This window comes from Perognathus longimembris, chromosome 17, assembly GCF_023159225.1.
Source record: "Perognathus longimembris pacificus isolate PPM17 chromosome 17, ASM2315922v1, whole genome shotgun sequence".
In the NCBI taxonomy this organism is placed as follows: Eukaryota; Metazoa; Chordata; class Mammalia; order Rodentia; family Heteromyidae; genus Perognathus; species Perognathus longimembris.
In genome coordinates, this window is record NC_063177.1 from 475,273 (window position 1) to 492,902 (window position 17,630).

At 47.8% G+C, this 17,630-nt stretch overlaps 1 protein-coding gene across 5 annotated transcripts in view; it reads right to left on the minus strand.

The window, feature by feature from the left end:
- Nucleotides 1–17,630, minus strand: part of Gas7 (growth arrest specific 7) — a 220,655-nt gene that overhangs the window by 20,386 nt on the left and 182,639 nt on the right. For all 5 annotated transcript variants that reach the window (XM_048365734.1, XM_048365736.1, XM_048365737.1 and 2 more), the window contains 3 exons: nt 10,194–10,247; nt 3,521–3,610; nt 2,337–2,452 (listed from right to left, as the gene is read on the minus strand). In XM_048365734.1, the coding sequence (XP_048221691.1) occupies nt 2,337–2,452; nt 3,521–3,610; nt 10,194–10,247 (260 nt within the window). The remainder of the gene's footprint in view (nt 1–2,336; nt 2,453–3,520; nt 3,611–10,193; nt 10,248–17,630) is intronic.

Genomic DNA, 17,630 nt, shown 5'->3' on the forward strand with positions numbered 1-17,630 from the left:
CTGCTTGGTCCTAACCTCCACCTCCAGCTGCTCTTTCAGTCCTTCTGAGTCTCATACTCATTTAGCTTCCATTCTTCTCTCACCTTTGTTGCTCCACCTCCCCTCTCCAGGATTATGGGGATTGCTAGCTGCAACTCCACACTGTGGCTGAAACCTCCGGAACCCAGATCTTCCAGATCACCATGAAGATGGCACACACTAGTACAGGAGGGGCAGGTGCCATCTGTCTCCTCAGCCTCCCATGAGTGGCCAGCCCATATCTTTCTCATCATGTGCCCCACTTTCCTGAGCAAAGCGGACCAGGGCTGCATCCCTAGCCAGTGATACTCCAACCTATGCTCCTAGACTCTTATCTCTCCTGGTCTTGACCCCAGGGTACACTGAGAAAAGTTCCAGAAATATTCATTTCCTCTGGGAGGGTCTGAGTGTCCCGAAATAGCAGCACCCAGGCACCAGCTAAGTTAATATTGTTAAGAGTACAGAGCTGGGTGCCAGTAGCTCACGCCTATAAGCTTAGCTACTCAGGAGACTGAGTTCATAGTCAGCCTGGGCAGGAAAGTCTGTGAGCTTCATATCTCCAATTAAATACTAAAAAACTAGAAGTGGAGCTGTGTCTCAAGTAATAGTGTCAGACTTGAGTGAAAAAGTGAAGTAAGGGCTGGGGATATGGCCTAGTGGCGAGAGAGCTTGCCTCGTATATGTGAGGCCCTGGGTTCGATTCCCCAGCACCACATATACAGAAAACGGCCAGAAGTGGCGCTGTGGCTCAAGTGGCAGAGTGCTAGCCTTGAGCAAAAAGAAGCCAGGGACAGTGCTCAGCCCCTGAGTCCAAGGCCCAGGACTGGCCAAAAAACAAAAAAAAGTGAAGTAAACTTACAAACCCTGAGTTCAAGCTCCAGGACCAACTGGCGCACGCACTGTCTCTGTCTCTGTCTCTCTGTCTCTGGCTCTGTCTCTCTGGCTCTGGCTTTCTCTCTCTCTCTCTCTCTCTCTCTCTCTCTCTCTCTCTCTCTCTCTCTCTCTCTCTCACACACACACACACACACACACACACACACACACACACCCCACACCATGGTCATGGTCATGGTCATGGTCTCGCTTCAGTTCACACACTTTAGTCTATTTGTCTGCTCTATACTTCTGCTCCCTTGTACCTGAGCAATGAGCTTTCCAATATCTTAACCAGCTTGATGGACCATAAAATAAATATTTACTTCTAAAGATACAGAATAGGCCTCCCAAGGACAAAGAGAGGGGCTGTAAAAATGCCAAAGCATTATTACCCGATGAATGAATATATATGAAATCTGTGGCTGGGTGCCAATTGCTCACGTCTGTCATCCTAGCTATTCAGGAAGCTAAGGTTTGAGGATTGTGGATAAAAGCCAGCAGAGCAAAAACTCTTACCTGCAACTAACTGCCTCCTCCAGCACCCCACCCCCAGATAAAGCTGTCAGTGGAGGTGTGGCTCAAGTTGATAGAGCACTAGCCTTGAGCACAAAAGCTCAGGGACAGTGCCTAGGATTGGCGCATGCCTGTGCATGCACGTGCACGTGTGTGCGCACGCGCACACACACACACACACACACACACACACACGAAACCTGTGAAAAAGCTGTTGCCATTTGCTGTAACTATTTCCAGTATGCCTGGGAAATTCTAGCTTTTGGCAAGTTGTAAGCACATGCATGCAGGTATGTGGGTCTGTGGCACAGAAGGAAGGAGATGGAAAAGCGACTTTCTTCTGTAGCTCCCCATGTTTTCACTGGGCTGGATTTGTGGTTTCTTCATCCATCTTCAGATGAAGCACTGAAGACAGGGCTGAGGTTATGGGGGTGATTCTCTTCCCATCAACTCACACAAAGCCAAGGTAATATCGGTAACATCACCCTTTGGGGTATCGAGGTAAAAGGTAATATCGCCCTTTGGGCTTTATGGGGGCAATGCTTCAAATGAGGGCTACAAAGGGAAATCATGAAGTGGAGGGACCTGTTGGGTATAGGCAGGAACAGTGAGGACTGTAACACAGAGGCTGTGTCCCTTCTTCAGAGTAACAGGGACTTGGCTCCTGTCAGTCACTGGAGAAGGGTATAGAAAGTATCGTGACAACTTTTTAGTTTCTCAAGAGATGCCAGTTACACAGAATATTAGGTTAAATTTTACAAGAGTTTTTTTTTTTTTTCCAGTACTGGTTCTATGCAAGACAAAGCCACATATCTGCTGGCCTCTAACATCCCAGGGCTGGGACTGCAGTGCTGAGACCCTAGGTGGACTCCCCTGAACACAGCAGTGGGAGAGGCAAGGGAGGGGCGAGGGCAGGGCCTGGGCATCACCTTTCTCGGATGAACTCTGACATCTCCTTCTGCATCTGTTTGCCTTTCAGTTGCTTCTGGAGCAGCAGTTCAAATCCAGCCACCGTGCCATTGCCTTGGGGGTCCTTCTTATCAGCCTAGGGAGAAATGGAAGCATAATTGATCTGTGATGGGAGTGTCTGGAGCTGGGAGAGAAGAGTGCAGGGAAGGCAGAGTCCAGGGAGGATACAGATTTACCAGCCACCTGGCTCCCAGCTGGCTAAGGCTGGCAAGAGCACCCATCTCCCTGGTCTCACCTGGGGCTCCAACTCCCATGTGCTGGATCTCAATCCCAGGCTCCAGAAGCCATAAGCCAGATAAACCTCTGTTCACCATACAGGGCCCAGCCTCAAGTGATCTGTTATAGTAGCACAGGTCAGACGGAGACCTACATGTATCTCTCCCCATCTCCCACCCCACCCCCACCTGCACAGCACATGTGGGCCACATCACCTGGGATTTCCTCCTAAGCTCTGCCCCTCCATACTGCAAACAGCACAAGCCCCCATATCCTTCCTGGATCCAGCAAAGTCATACGTACTGTGAGGCCTGCTCGAGGTCCCTGCTGCCCTTCCTACCTCTGGGGGCTCTGCTAAAGCCCCCTCCCCCACCACCCTGTGTGCAGTTCCATGCCCTTTACACAGACCTCTGGCCTAGAAGTAACACAGTGGGAGGGACTGGGGTGGTCCCTAGTGGTGGAGCACTAAGCACCTTTGGGTATCTCCTCATGTGGAAGCAATTGGTAGAAAACAAAGATACACTTTGCCTGTTGGTTATTTTTCACATAAGTTCTGTTTTCACCTGAGGTTGGCTTTGAACCACAACCTTCCTTGTAGGTAGCTGGGATTGTAAAAACATGGCACAATACTAAGCTTGCTTGTTTAGGTTTCACTAACTCTTTTTGTCCAGGCTGACTTTGAACCATGATCCTCCTGATCTCTACCCTCCTAAGTAACTGAAATTATATTCATGAGCTACCAGGCTCAACTCTAGTCTTTTTAAAAAATATATTTTCAAAGTATGTTACCATCATCACTGTGATTCAGAATAGGGTGATTCTACCTCCAGGTATCAGCAAGAAAGCTTCCCCTCTCCCATGGTGTCTCCTAGATGTGTACTCCAGACTGTTGGGGCCCTAAAGAGAAAGAAACTGAGGCAGCACCTACCCAGAAGTAGTCACAATAGCTCCACTCTGTTGGCTTCAGCAGTTGCTGTTCGGGCATGGTGTCGGGATGAGGGAATGTCACACAGTTGATCTGCAGGGCAGAGAGCAGAGAGGAAACAGTTTTCCTAGAGGATTAGAAATGAGAAGGTCCCTGCCTCCAGAACAGAGTACATAGGAGGCATTCCCGTGGCCAGCCTCATGGGACATACCCTATAGGCCAGCATCTCAAATTCAGGGCCACAGGCACTCACACTCCCCCTAGAAGTAGGAAGGCTCTGACATAATTGCAAACATCTGTATCCTTCCACTCGGTAACTGCACTGTGTTTTTTTTTTTTTTTTGGGGGGGGTGAGGGGGCTAGAACTCAGGGTATGGGCACTGTCCCTGAGCTTTTGCCTTGAGGCTAGTGCTCTACAACTTTGTGCCACAAAGCCACTTCCAACATTTTGGTAATTATTTTGAGATAAGTGCCTCATGGACTTTCTTGCCCAGGCTGGCTTTGAACCTGGATCCTCAGATCTCAGCCTCCTGAATAGCTAGGATTACAGTTGTGAGTCCCAGATGCCTGGCTTTCAGCACCTGCACTTCTAAGCGCCTTTACTATAGATTTGTTTGCTCCTACATGCAGGGATACATGTACATGTCTGCACTACAGCAGTATCATGTCAGCAAAGGCTGGACCATGAATCCATTATCCACATAGAGCACAGGAAGACAAAGAATGAGACAGAAATCTCCCTTGCACATGCTAGGCAGGAGTACCACCACTTGAGCCACACCTCTGGCTCTTTTTGCTCAATTTTTTCAAATAGCATCTTGCTTCTTGCCTGGACAGGCTTAGACCATGATCTTCCTATTTAGACTTCCCTTATATCTGGGATGACAGGCCCACATACCACACTCAGTTTTTCCCACTGACACAGGGATCTCATGAAATGTTTGCCTGAGCTTGTTTTGAATCATGATCTCTCTGATCTGAGCCTCCCAAATCACTAGGACTACAGGTGCGGGCCACTTTACCAGGCTGCAGATCCAATTCTTAACCACTGATATATCAGGATGAACTGTTAAGGTGGGGGTGGGGGAGGAAGGCAAGGCATCAAATGAAATTATTAGAGTATGCTTCACTTGTATAAATAAGGTGAGACTAAATATACATCCATTTAATTTTTTTCTGAATAGAATAATTCTGGAAGTGGTCTAATTTCTTCCCAAGATAGAAACAACAAAATTGGGGACAAAAATGACCCTGAAGTGGGTGAAGGTCACATGCAAGAGGTTATTTCATGATCCATTTTAAGATCCACATTGCATGAACTACAACAGCTTAAAATCATAGCGAAGAACCCACACTTGGGGCTGCCCTTGCCAAGGAGAGTGTGGTACAGAAGTTTCTGGGTGGCCTTCAGCATGTTTTGCCCTCGCATATTTGAGGTGCTCCCTGGCTGTTGGAGATTCAAACCCCAGATGCTTCTGTAACCCCCCCCCCCCCTTGCAGCCTGAACTTTGGCTGGATCAGGGGGATGTCAGGTGGCAAAGGGCAGAACTGGGGATTGCACAGATTCCCCTACCCGCCAGGGGCACACTTACCAGTTCGAGTAAGAATTTAAATCACCTGCCATATTATGTAGTGACTTGAGAAAAGCTGAAAGCTGGGGGTTTATGCAAATTCTCTCAATTTTTTTCAGTATTGGCAATTAATTTAAGATTTCACAGAATAGTAAAAATAAAAATAATAATAATAATAATAAACCAACAAAGTCCTCTGTCCGCTGAGTCAGGCCCAGAGGCCTTTCAATATGATCTCTGATTAAGGGTTCCAGGTTGGCTGCAGGTCTGTGTGGCCTCTTCCTGCTGTGGCTGCCAAGGGTGCATGCTCTGGGAAAAATGTTAGCTGAAGGGAGGACCCCCTCCCCTGGACACTGACATATGGTGAAGCAAGGCTGGGAGGGGGGTACTCTGGAGAGACATGGGGGAATGACCCAGCAGGTTGGGAAATGGATAGTACTGAATTTTTCCAGGGACATGAAAAGCCTAAGAGATTCCCAGGATTTAAGTCCCAGTACTCCGCCACTCCAGGAAGCCTGACCTGCAGCAGCCTAGGGGAGGCCAGACAGCATCTCACCCCAGCCTCAGGAAAGGGCTGGCTTGGGGCAAGCATAGAAACAAGGGATGTTTTCTGAACTTTCATATATTCCTCAGAGCCCCGACTGTTAGGAATGCATATCTGGGAGATGTCAGGGTGAAGCACATGGTGAAGGTGGGTGATTCAGGAAGTCTGGGTGGGGCCAGGGCTCCCAGGTGATGCTGGGGATTCAGGAGCCACAAGTGGGGGGGGGGAGGGGGGGGTGGAGCACCATCCAAGGAAGGCATTATTCTCAGCCAAGTGGGGAAAAAAGCCCCAGATCCTGCATGAGCCTTCCAAAGAGATGCCTGCCTCAGGGACTAGAAGGGGAGGTCCCTCAGATGGCCCTGCCACCCTACCAAAGGAGAGCTGGATGGATCAGAAGGGAGGCAGACGGCCTTGCCAGCCCCCTAGGTGCCAGTCACTGCCTCTGTCAACTCTGGTTTTCGGGACTTCTTGCTTGCACATTGCCCAAAGGGATCTCCTGGCATCGAGGCTCTCTGCCCCCTGGTGGGAATGTGAAGAACTGCACCTCACTGACAGGTTTCTAGAGAGCACTTAACTCAGTCCATGTCCCAGAGCTTGGCATATACCCTTAGAATAGGCAGAAACCCTCAGCCTATGATATGGGGATATGAGAAAATCAAAGATCACAGAAGTATGAGTATTTAAATCCAGATCAGGCTGACAGAAAAGCTAAAGCCTCAACCCCAAGACAGGGGTTTCAACAGTGAGCATGAGAGGGGACTGCCTCCCACTGTGGAAAGGGTAGGAGAGTGCTGGTGGCCACTCCTGCCCTCTCCTCCCTGAGCTCCCAAGGATCTGGACCATGCTGAGAGCCATGTCCCCTGCCCTGTCCCTGCTGGGGTGCCCCACATGCAGAGGATGCTCTACCAGGCCCATTCTACACTGGAGAAGCCAAGATTACAGGGGGTACTCCCCCTGAACTTTGGGGTGCCACAGCACAGATGCAAGCAGTGAGGCACCCATCCATGGTGTTAGAGCCATTGAACCCCTCCAGAGGGGCTGATGTGGGGAGACAGGGTGCCCTGCTCCCATCCTAGCTCAGCTCAGGGCTAGCCTGAGGGTTAAATGGGATAGTCTCCTCTACCACCTGTCTTGGTTGCCTGCTTGAAATGCCAGTGGAACTTGGTTTGACAGGCCAAAGTTCCTGGATCTTCCTCCTGGTTCGGAAAGGTAGGGGAGGGGAAAAGCCAGAGACTTGGGGTGAGGAAAGAAGAAAGAACTGACTCTTCTCACCTTGCTCCCAGCTCTATCCAGGGTGCCCTGCCTGAAAAGCACAAGGATCCCCAAGTTCCTCCTTCCAGGAGAGAGTGTAGCCATACAACTTTCCTGTCATCTTCCCTGGAATCTTCTAGATGCTGAATGGCCATTAGCACCTGTCACTCTCAATCAAACAAGCCCCCTCCATCTGCCAGCCCAGCTAAGCACTGGTGACAGCCAGGGACAAGAGCCAGCCAAAGCTGCCAATTCTGCCCCTGCTGCCAGGACACCTGTGTGTCTACCCTTCCAAACCAGTTCCAGGCCACCAAGCTTCAGAACTGAGCCCCCTTCCCATTCCTCAGTGTGGACATACCCCATTGTGCTCTGGCCTGGACATGTACAATCGTGGACAAGACAGCATGGGAAGTGGTACTCCTAATTCCCACACACCAGGGAGATGAAGCTCCTGTCCCTGCCTCCTCCCGAGCTCTGGAGGATCTGAATCCAGAGCAAGGGCTTGGGTGTGGGAAAAGGGGCCTGGGTGGAGCAAAGAGCAGTGCTGCAGATATCTTTAGCCTAGAGACATAGGGGGCCATGGTGGCCAGGCAACAGGTGGTGCAGCATCCTGAACTGGCAGCTGGGAGGAGACTGGAGTTCAAGTCCCTCCATTGCTCAGTTCCTGGCAACACCTTTCCCAGGCATAAGTGTTGATTTTCAAACTGCTACAAGCATTGGTGAAAATGCAAATTTTTGTATTCTATTCAAAGAAAGACTGAACTGTAGATATCTTTCAGGAATCTGTACTCTTTGTTACATTTTATATTATTTTTTTCATTTTGGCAGTACTGGGCTTTTTCACTTGCTAGATAAGTACTCTACTTTTTGAGCAATGCCTGAAGCACTTTCTGCTTTAGTTGTTTTTCAGATGGAGTCTTGCATTCTTGCCTGTGCCCAGCCTTGGACCTTGACCCTCTTATCTCTGCCTCTTGTATAACTGGGATAACAGGCATGTACCACCACAGTTGAACCTACATGTTAAAACCAGTATCTTGGAAGCCTGGAATATCAACCTCATGCTGCAGACCACCTCAAGAGAAGCAGACAAAGGAACAAGACAGTCACCAAGGTGAGGACAAGACATGCTGTTCTAAAGAAAACTTCATTTTTCCTGTTTGTCTAATTGCTAATGGGTATATCCCTCTTACATTCTTTTATTTAGGAAGCTTTCTTTTCCTTGTGGTATTAGTGTTTGGACTCAAGCCTTGGGCCATACCTCCAGCCCCCTTTGCTCAGTTATTTTTTCTTTTCTTTCTTTCTTTCTTTCATCTTCTCCTTCCTTCCTTCCTTCTTTCCTTCCTTCTTTCCTTCTTTTTGCTGGTACTGGACCTTGAACTCAGGACCTAGCAGTTGTCTCTTAGCTCCATTTACTCTTTCACTTGAGCTACAGCACCACTTCTAGCTTTTTCTTTTTTTTTTTTTTTTTTTTTTTTTTGGCCAGTCCTGGGCCTTGGACTCAGGGCCTGAGCACTGTCCCTGGCTTCTTCCCGCTCAAGGCTAGCGCTCTGCCACTTGAGTCACAGCGCTGCTTCTGGCCGTTTTCTGTATATGTGGTGCTGGGGAATCGAACCTAGGGCCTCGTGTATCCGAGGCAGGCACTCTTGCCACTAGGCTATATCCCCAGCCCCACTTCTAGCTTTTTCTATGATTAATTGGCAATAAGACTCTCAAGAACTTTCCTGCCTAGGCTGGCTTTGAACCTAGATCAGATCTCAGCCTCCTGAGTAGCTAGGATTACAGGTATGATCCTCTAGCACGGGGCTTGTTCAATTACTTTTAAGAAAACATCTGGCTTCCCAACCTCTCCCCCCCATCCCCTTGAGCCTCCTAGAGCCTCCTATTTAGCCTTCTTGTAGCTATGATGATAGGCACATGCTACCAGGCCCAGATACTGGTGGCAATGGGGGGCAGGGAGGATGTCTTAAGAACTTTTGTCTAGGATGGCCGCCATCAGAAATCCTCCTGACCTCTGTCTCCCCAGTAGCTAGGATTATAAGCATGACCCACTGAAACCCTGCCAGAACTTAGGTTATGATCCTGATGCTTCTTGGTTGGGTAACCTTGGAGCAGTGTTGTTCTGTGCCTCACTTTCCTAGTCTATAAACAGGGTGAGAATCACACTGGTGGGTACCCGGCATTTCCTATGTGCCAGGTTCTATTCTAAGTGCTTTCCCCACACAGAGCCACTCAGTCCTTATCCATTCCCTCATCACAGGAGCCCTGCCTGCCCCTTTCACAGATATGGACAGTGAGGCAGGCAAAGTGGAGGAGCTGGACCCAAAGGTTGTGCAGCTCAACAGTTCCCTGCAATATTCTGGCCTCAGAAACCAGACAAGCCACCACTGTACTGAGTCTAGTACTGTATTGAGTCTAGTAACACCTCACCTAGCCAGGGTAAGATACATGGAACTCGGCTTGTAGGAAAGAGGTGCATAGCAATACTTGTTAGTCTTTGTCTCTTGCTCCCACAGAGCAGGACTGTCAGCATGGATGAGCCAGAGAAAGGCACCTGCTTCTGGTTTTGTGTCCAGAAGGGCTCAGCATGTGGGAGATGGAGCCCATGAGCCTATTTCCGCACTGTAGAACTATGGACAATCCCTGTGTCCCAGTCTCCCATGCTTGGGTAGATGTAGCAAACCCAGGACTCCACTTCTTAAGTCTGAACATTGCATCCTCCACTAGGAGGAGGCACTGATGGCCAGCCCCTCACCCCAGTCTAGCACAGGGCTGAGTGGGGAGGTGGGGGCAGGGCTCCTTTGTGGACTGACAGTTCTAAGCAGAAGCTGACTGCAGCTCACTAGGAACTCCCAGGAACTATTCTTAGGGTGTCATCTCTTGCTTGTTAACTTTGACAGCTTCCGAAGTTTCCCCTGCACAAAAGCAACCCTACTGTGCTGTAATTTACATGTCACCTCACTTGTGCACAGCACGGTCCACCTTCCTCAACCCACTCTGACACATGTGCCTTCTCTGCCTACCTGACAAAAATGGCTTCTTTGCCATTTCTCCACTGTCCCCCTTCCCATGGCCATTTCTTCAAGGAGGACATGGTGGGGAGAGGGGATGAAATGAGAAACTGACAGGGGAAGGAGGAGAGGGAGGGGCTGGGAAACTTCAGTCAAATCGAAGGTTTGCAACTTCCCCATTTTCCAGGCTGATTATTGCTTCTGCTTGGCAGCCCACATTGCCATGGCAACTGCCCAGCCGTAGCCCAAATGCCCCCGTTTGCCACCCAACCTGGGAGCACCCCATATAATAAGGTACTTACAGTGATGGTGTTTTCCTTACTGTGCTTTTTGCCTGGTGATGAGGAGCCCAGGTTCTGGAGAGAGAAGTGAGAAATATCATCAAAGCGGTTCTCCATATTGGTTACGTATGTATTTATAGTCCCCCCCTCCATTCAGGTTCCCCTAGTGGGGAGGGATTGGTGATAATCTTTGCACTGGGGGAGGAGGCTGGGGGTGTGTGTGGAGAGGAGTTCAGGGACCTCTGCTTGTCAACTCCTAAGTCACCATATTCTGGAGCAGGACAAGCAAGAGTGGCCCTGAGCCCACGCTGCTTCCCCCATGCCCGAACCTTGCTCACTCGACAGAGTGGAGGAAGGTTTGTGCACAGGCTTCTAGAGAATTGCTCCAAACCAGATCTCTCCCTCCTCTTCTCCGGGTCTGTGAGTTGGGGAATTAACCCCTCCACTGCCCTCTGCTGGTGAACAGTTCCTGTTGCTGGCTGCCTGCGCCACAGGATCCACAGGGGAGTTGAGAGTTAAGGCTGACTGCAGGTCACTGCTTCCTGGCACTGAGGACTCAACACATGCCATCTTATTCTGAACTCTCCAAGTCCAAAATATCAAATCCCAAATACAGTTAGCATGCTTGAGGTGCTGCTCAATCAGTCCCTGGAGGCCAAAGCAAGTGTCGGACTCCTGCATTTATTCTTTTCTTGTCTGTTTTGTTGGGAGCAAGGGAATCAGGGTTCCCAAAGGTGGCCAGTAGCTCACACCTGTAGTCTCAACTTGTCAGGAAGTTGAGATCTAAGGATCCTGGTTCAAAGCCAGACCAGGCTAGAAAGTCTGGGAGACATCATCAATTAACCAGCAAAAAGCCTCAAGTAAAGGTATGGCTCAAGGGGTAGACTACGTCCCAGGCTTGAGTGGAAAAGCTAAGGAACAGTGCCCAAGCCCTGAGTTCAAGCTCCAGTACTAGCAAAAAAAAAAAAAAAAAGAAAAGAAAGGCAAGAGAAAGTTAGAGAGAACCAGAATCCTAACTAACTTGAAGTCCACAGGTCCACAGCTGTTTGCTAAAGTCCTAAGGTTGAACAGGTGGAGAAATGCAAGGATGGCCAGCTAAAATGACCACATCTGAAAGACAAGGTTCGGTTCTGATCTTCACTGGTCAATTATCAGTTCTGTTCAAGAGTCAACAGCAGAAGTCTGTGGGGCCTGAGCCATACAATAACCCCTAAGGCACTCGGGGTGACCATCGCATGTGTTCTGGGCCTGCCACTGTGTCAGAGTGTAACCAAGTAGCTGTCACTTTATAAATAAAAGCTGGAAGAAGTCAGAAGGAGCTTCATCAATGAGGCTCAATGAGTCCAGCAGCCTCTTACCCCCACCTCAGGCCAGCACAGACCTGGACCACCAGGTAGGTTGAGCAGCAGAGGGGACACTCCCTGGCTCAGGGCCTCCCTACTTCCCCAGCAAATGAGGCAAAACAGCTTGACTCAACCCCTTCCAGTCTTCTTGCATCTGGTAAACAAAATTAACTCATGGAAATGAATGTCTTTGCAAAGCTTAGCAAAAGGAAAGCTGAAGAGCCATCGATGTCAGACAATAAACTACAGCTAGAGCTCTGAAACCCTGGCCCAGGATGCTAACTCATTGAAGCCTTACTTTCACCATCAATAACATAGATGGTGATGGCAGGCCCTCAAACTTTGGTACACTGGCATGAACTGATGTAGCTCCCAGGGGATGCAGGTCCCAAAGGAGACCCAGAGCTCCTCCCATGAAGTTGGAGGCACACTCACTGAATGTGTGTGTGTGCATGCGCATGCGCACGTGCACACACGCATCTTTGTGGGCATGCTGGTACTGTGGCTTGAACTCAGGACCTGGGTACTTCCCCTGAGCTTTCTCACTCAATGCTGATGCTCTACCACAGTTTTATTTTTGGCTTTTTGCTAATTAACTGGAGATGAAGGTCTCTCTCATTTTTCTGCCCCAGCTGGCTTTGAACTTCAATCCTCAGTTCTCAGCCTCCTCCTCCTCCTCCTCTTCTTCTTCACCAAGAAGCCTCTGGGCATCCCAGCAGGCCCTGGTGTGACATCAGGCTTGTGGCCCACTGTGGCTTCCATGGATATATTCCAAGTAGCCAGGCATCCATCTGACCCATTTAGTACCCTTCCAAGCTATCCATTCTTTTCCTGGGCATGTGCCAAAACTGCCAAGGAAAGACAGCAGCCAGTGGTGAGTGCATGGCTGGAGCTTGAGGTACCAGTCATCAAGGAGTAGAGGAGAGTCCTGAAATCCTTGCCTCCAGCTTCCATGCACAAACTTTAGTCAGGTACATACATAGCAGGAAGAAGGATAGATTCTGTAGCTTGTGGTCTCCCCGCCATGGACAAACATTACATTGTCATGGCATGGTGAGCTCACCGCAGTCCAGGGGGAAGGAGGAGATGTGGCTTTGATGGTCAGCACTTGGCGGTGGTGTTTGAATTTCCAAACAGATGTGGGGGTGTGAAGGCTGAGGAGGACTATCAAGAATGGGGACACACAGCGAGAGCCCCCACCTGCGGTGTGCTGCTGTATGGCACTGGGCACAGGCTGAGCATTTGCCATATTTACTCTCCCTCTATCCCTACAGCCCCAGTGAGGCTCCTGGCCTCCTGTCTAGGTGGTAGACTGTGAAACTGAGGCTCACAGAAGATACAATGGCCCAAGGTCATAGGCTAGGAAATTGAGAAATGGGAAACTGGAGCCTAAGTCTACATACTTTGTTCTTTATTTCTCCATATCAAGATCCAGGGTACTAGCTCATTTCTCAGGGGTGTCTGCGGGAGGTGGGAACAAAAGAAAGACTTCTACTACCCATGAGCATTTGCTTCAGGAAAGCTATGTATGGGGCTATGGACTGAGAATGGACAGTCACCTCCTCCTGGGCCAGGGAAGGAATGCACATCATCCACTGAGATGTACCTTCCCTTATCCCTCATCTCAGGGCAGTCCATGTTACCTGTGTGTTTTGTTCATTTTCCTTTTCCTCCTTTTCATCCTCCCCCTTTTTTTGTCAGTTTGGAGGTTTGACCTCAGGGCATTGAACTTTCTGAGCTGGCTTGCTCACAGTTGGTACTCTACCACTGGAGCCATGTCTCCAGTGCAGCTTTATGCTAGTTAGCCAGAGACAGAGTAGCCTGGACATTTGCCAAGGTTGGCCTTGAACCTTCATCCTCCAGGACTCAGCCTCCTGAGTAGTTAGGATTACAGGCATGAGCTATTAATACCTATGTATTGTGATTGCAGGCTCTGTCTTTGCTGATGCCAAGTTGTATACTATCATCCAACTTCATCTAAGTGTGTGTGCTTCACATACATGCACAACACACACACACACGAACACACACACACACACACACACACACACACACACACACACACACACACCTCATCACTCCTCTGAAATGGCCTAGAGGGAATGATGTCTCATCATAGTGACATTTACTCTACATTTTTCTTCCTCAAATACTATTCCCTACTAATAGGAACCCAGGCCTTGGCTCCTTGGAAAATGACTAATTTGAATCCACAGTAGACCTAAGATATCTTAGGTCCAGGAGGAAGAAAACATGCAAAAAAGAGATGAAGGTATATTGAAAGGATGCAGAAGCCAGCTTAAAGGTGCTCCTGCAGGCCATGTGGGATAACCCAAGCACCAGGATGAGTAAGGACCATAACTGAAAGGGGGAACATTACATCTCAGGAGATGCCAACAACAACAGAATGTACCAGAAATTAGAAATTCGCCATGTGGAAGCTTCCATGTCAAGAGGAATCCAGGCTAAGATCACCACAAATGTTTGAAGTATTGAAGGGAAAACTGCTAGGAAAGAGGAGCGAGGTATAGTCCCACTGGCACCCTGCAGAGCACCAACAAATCAGAACCACACGGGAAAAACCCAGCAATAGCCAGGCTGACCCAGAACTCAAATTTAGCCTTCTGGTAGAACGAAATCTGGTTGTACTCTTCCTTAGGATCAAGAGATGTGGTAAGAACCACCCAAGAGCCCCATACAGAGACCTCATGGAACAACTCCACCTCTACTCAAACAGGCCTAAGAGACAAGCAGGCAAGAATGTAGGTCATTCATCCCACAAGACAACTGGCCTGCATGCTTCAAAAAGTAAACTAAAAGACAAGAGTAAAAAAAAAAATACATGAGACCTACCTAGATGAAGAGAGATTAAAGAGATAGCACACACATAAAATGGTCTATTTACAATAAGATACTTCCAAGCCAGCGAAGACATCAAAAACAGTGTGAATGGAGCAGCTGGTCGCAAAGGGTCCCACACGGCATGCTTTTCTCGACATGAAATGTCTAGAAGAAGAAAATCCAGAGACAGAGAATAGACTAGCGGGTGCCTGAAGTTTTGGGTAATCCTTTTTGAGAGACAAAAATGTTCTAAATTTCACCAGTATGGCAGTTACACAACTCTATGAACATGCTTTTAAAAACCCACCAAACTGGACTCATTTTAGATGTATAGGTTGCATAATATTCTGTTACATCTCATAAAGCTTTCTTTTTCTTTTTTAACAGGGCAGAGGGTTAGGGAGAAACAACAGATACCCCAGGGAAAACAGAAGAATTTAAGTACTGACATATATAAAATGTATATACTGTATGTGTATATATTATAGATATGTGTATATAAATAATGATAGTATCAAATTTATGTTTTCTTAAAAAAAAATCGCCAGTCCTGGGGCTTGAACTCAGGGCCTAAGCACTGTCCCTGGCTTCTTTTTGCTCAAGGCTAGCATTTATGCAGTACCCAGACAGCAGTCTGCCTAAAGGCTGCACTACCAGCTAAATGTCCACTGGGTGGTGCCAGACCTCTACTACCCATGTCCCATGGATGGGAGGAGGGGCCAGGACTCCCAGGAGCTGCTGGGCACCAAAGTCATTGGTCCTATCTATGACACACTGTGGTAGGGGCTCTCCTGCTCCATGTTAATCAGGCCCCCCTCACTAGTGAAATATTCCAGAGAAGCCTGCTCAAGGAGCAGATAGCAGGTAGATTTTTCCAGATATTTGATCAGTTTGGACTTTGTCACTGTGGCCATTTTTTTCCACTTCATCGTCTGCCTTTCCTTCAGTCACTCATGTTTTGATTATTAGTAGAAGTAACTGTTATGAGTTATGATTGAAAGACTGAGCTGGTGGGTAGATTATCCTGCATGTGGGGAGTACTGTGCATCCTTAGGCATCCTTTATGGGCAGTAGAATATGCAATTAGTAAGCCTTCCTAACTCCTGTCTGTTTAGGTCTTTCTGCCTTTTTGGATAAACAGTTCGGAGTTGTTTGGTTAAAAAGTAGCAGTTTGCTGGGCACCAGTAGCTCACACCTAAAATCCTAGCTACTCAGAACGACTAAGATCTGAGGATCATAGTTCAAAACCAGCCTGGGCAGAAAAGTCCCCATGAGACTCATCTCCAATTAACCACTCAAAATCCAGAAGTGTCATTGTGGTTCAAATGGTAGAGTGCTAGCCTTGAGCATGAGAGGTCCTGGCAGTGCCCAGGCCCTGAGTTCAAGCCCTACAACTGACAGAAAAAAAAGAAAAGAAAGTAGTGGCTTCGGTATCCAGTGGTACCAGACTAAAAGAATAACATTCTGAGCCATGGCTGGTGGCTTATACCTACAAACTTAGCTACCCAGAAGGCTGAGAGGAGAAGACAGAGGTTCCAGGTTAGCCTGGGCATAGACATCCTCAAGACTCCATCTCTAAAACAACCTGCAAAAAGCCAGGATAGAAGCATAGCTATAGTGGTAGCCCAACAGCCAAACAAGCAAATCTGAGTGAACATAAGGCCTTGTGTTCCAACCAAGTTGGACCAGGCAAAATTAAAATTAAAAATTCTACCTTATGGTTCTAGGAATCAATAAGCACGTGTATATTCACCCTCTTCCAATATTACTTTTTTAAAAATTACTTTTATGAGACTTCAATTCTCCAGAACAAAGAAAACATTCTCAAAAGGATATTATCCAAGTGGGCTACTGTGTAGGCAGTCAGTGTCTCCCTAGAACTAAGCTTTAGAGTCAGCCTTGCCCAAATCCTGTGTACCAGTACATCCCTTCCAGCTTTTTAAAATTTTAATTTAAAAAATTGTGTCTGTCTTCTGTAAAAGCAAAGTGCATTCACTTGAGAAAAAATCTGGAGGAAAAAAATAAAGGAAATAAAAATTACTCATGGTCTTTGACCAAGGTTTCACAACATTGGTGTGATTCATATTTCCAGGCAGGATGAGTCTCTGCTGAGGGGAGCTGTCCTGTTTATGGCAGGACACTTAGCAACATTCCTGGTGTCTAGTCACTATGTTCCAGTTAAGGATCAGAATATCTCCAGACACCCCCCAAACGTCCTCTGATGGATAACTGAGATCACAGACAGAGTTAACAACTCCATAAATGTTGCTGGGCACCAGTGACTCATGCCTATAATCTTTGCTACTCAGGAGGCTGGGATCTGAGGATCGTGGCTTGAAGCCAGCCTGGGCCAGGAAAGTCAATGAGACTCATCTCCAATTAACCACCAACAAGCTAGAAGTAGAGTTATGGTTCAAGTGGTAGAGCACCAGCCTTGGAGCAAAAAGCTAAGGGAAGACACTTGGCCTTGAGTTCAAGCCCTACTACTAGCACCACCATACATACTCTGGCTTATTTTTCTCCCAGTTATTTTTCTTCATACATAAGCATATTCTCCTCTTTGCAAATAAGGGTATCTTTGGCTTCTGTTTTTCTCTGCTCAATATTAAATTATGAGCATTCCCCAAATCACTAAATTTTCTCCTAAAGAATTTCTTTCTTTAGGGGAGAAGGATTTGGGGATTTGGCTCAGTGGAAGAACACTTGCCTAGCAAGTACAAGGCCCCAAGTTCAGTTTTAGCCCTGAAAATGAAAAAAAAAAAAAAAAGCTTAAAAAAAAAAGCTTTTTCATGGTCACATAATGCCATTGTCTGGCTAGACATCCACTGCCACAGCAACACCCCCATTGCTGGACAACATTGTACAGTTATAAATGACACTTGAATGAGCAGCCTTGTGCATAAGTCACAATCCCCGAAACACAGTCTAAAAACAAATGCTGAAAAGGACCTTCCCATGTCAAAGGCTCATGATGCATGATTCGGCCAGTTAGTTACACCCATCTACATTTTTAAAAAGTGGTTCAGTAACAGCTTCATGGAGTTCAGGGTCATATTTCTGCAGGGAAGGAAGAATGAATGGACAATTTCCAGCAGTCTTCCTCACAATGCTCAGGGAAGACATGTGGTTTGTCGTGGTTAAACCCTAGCAGGAGACATGTCTTGTCCAAAACATGTCTCCTGTCTTCTCAAGTCAGATGAGCAGTGAGCTGACATCCCAACAGATTGACAGAAGCAGTGCTAAGAGAGGCTCTTTGGGACTCAGCAAAAACTGA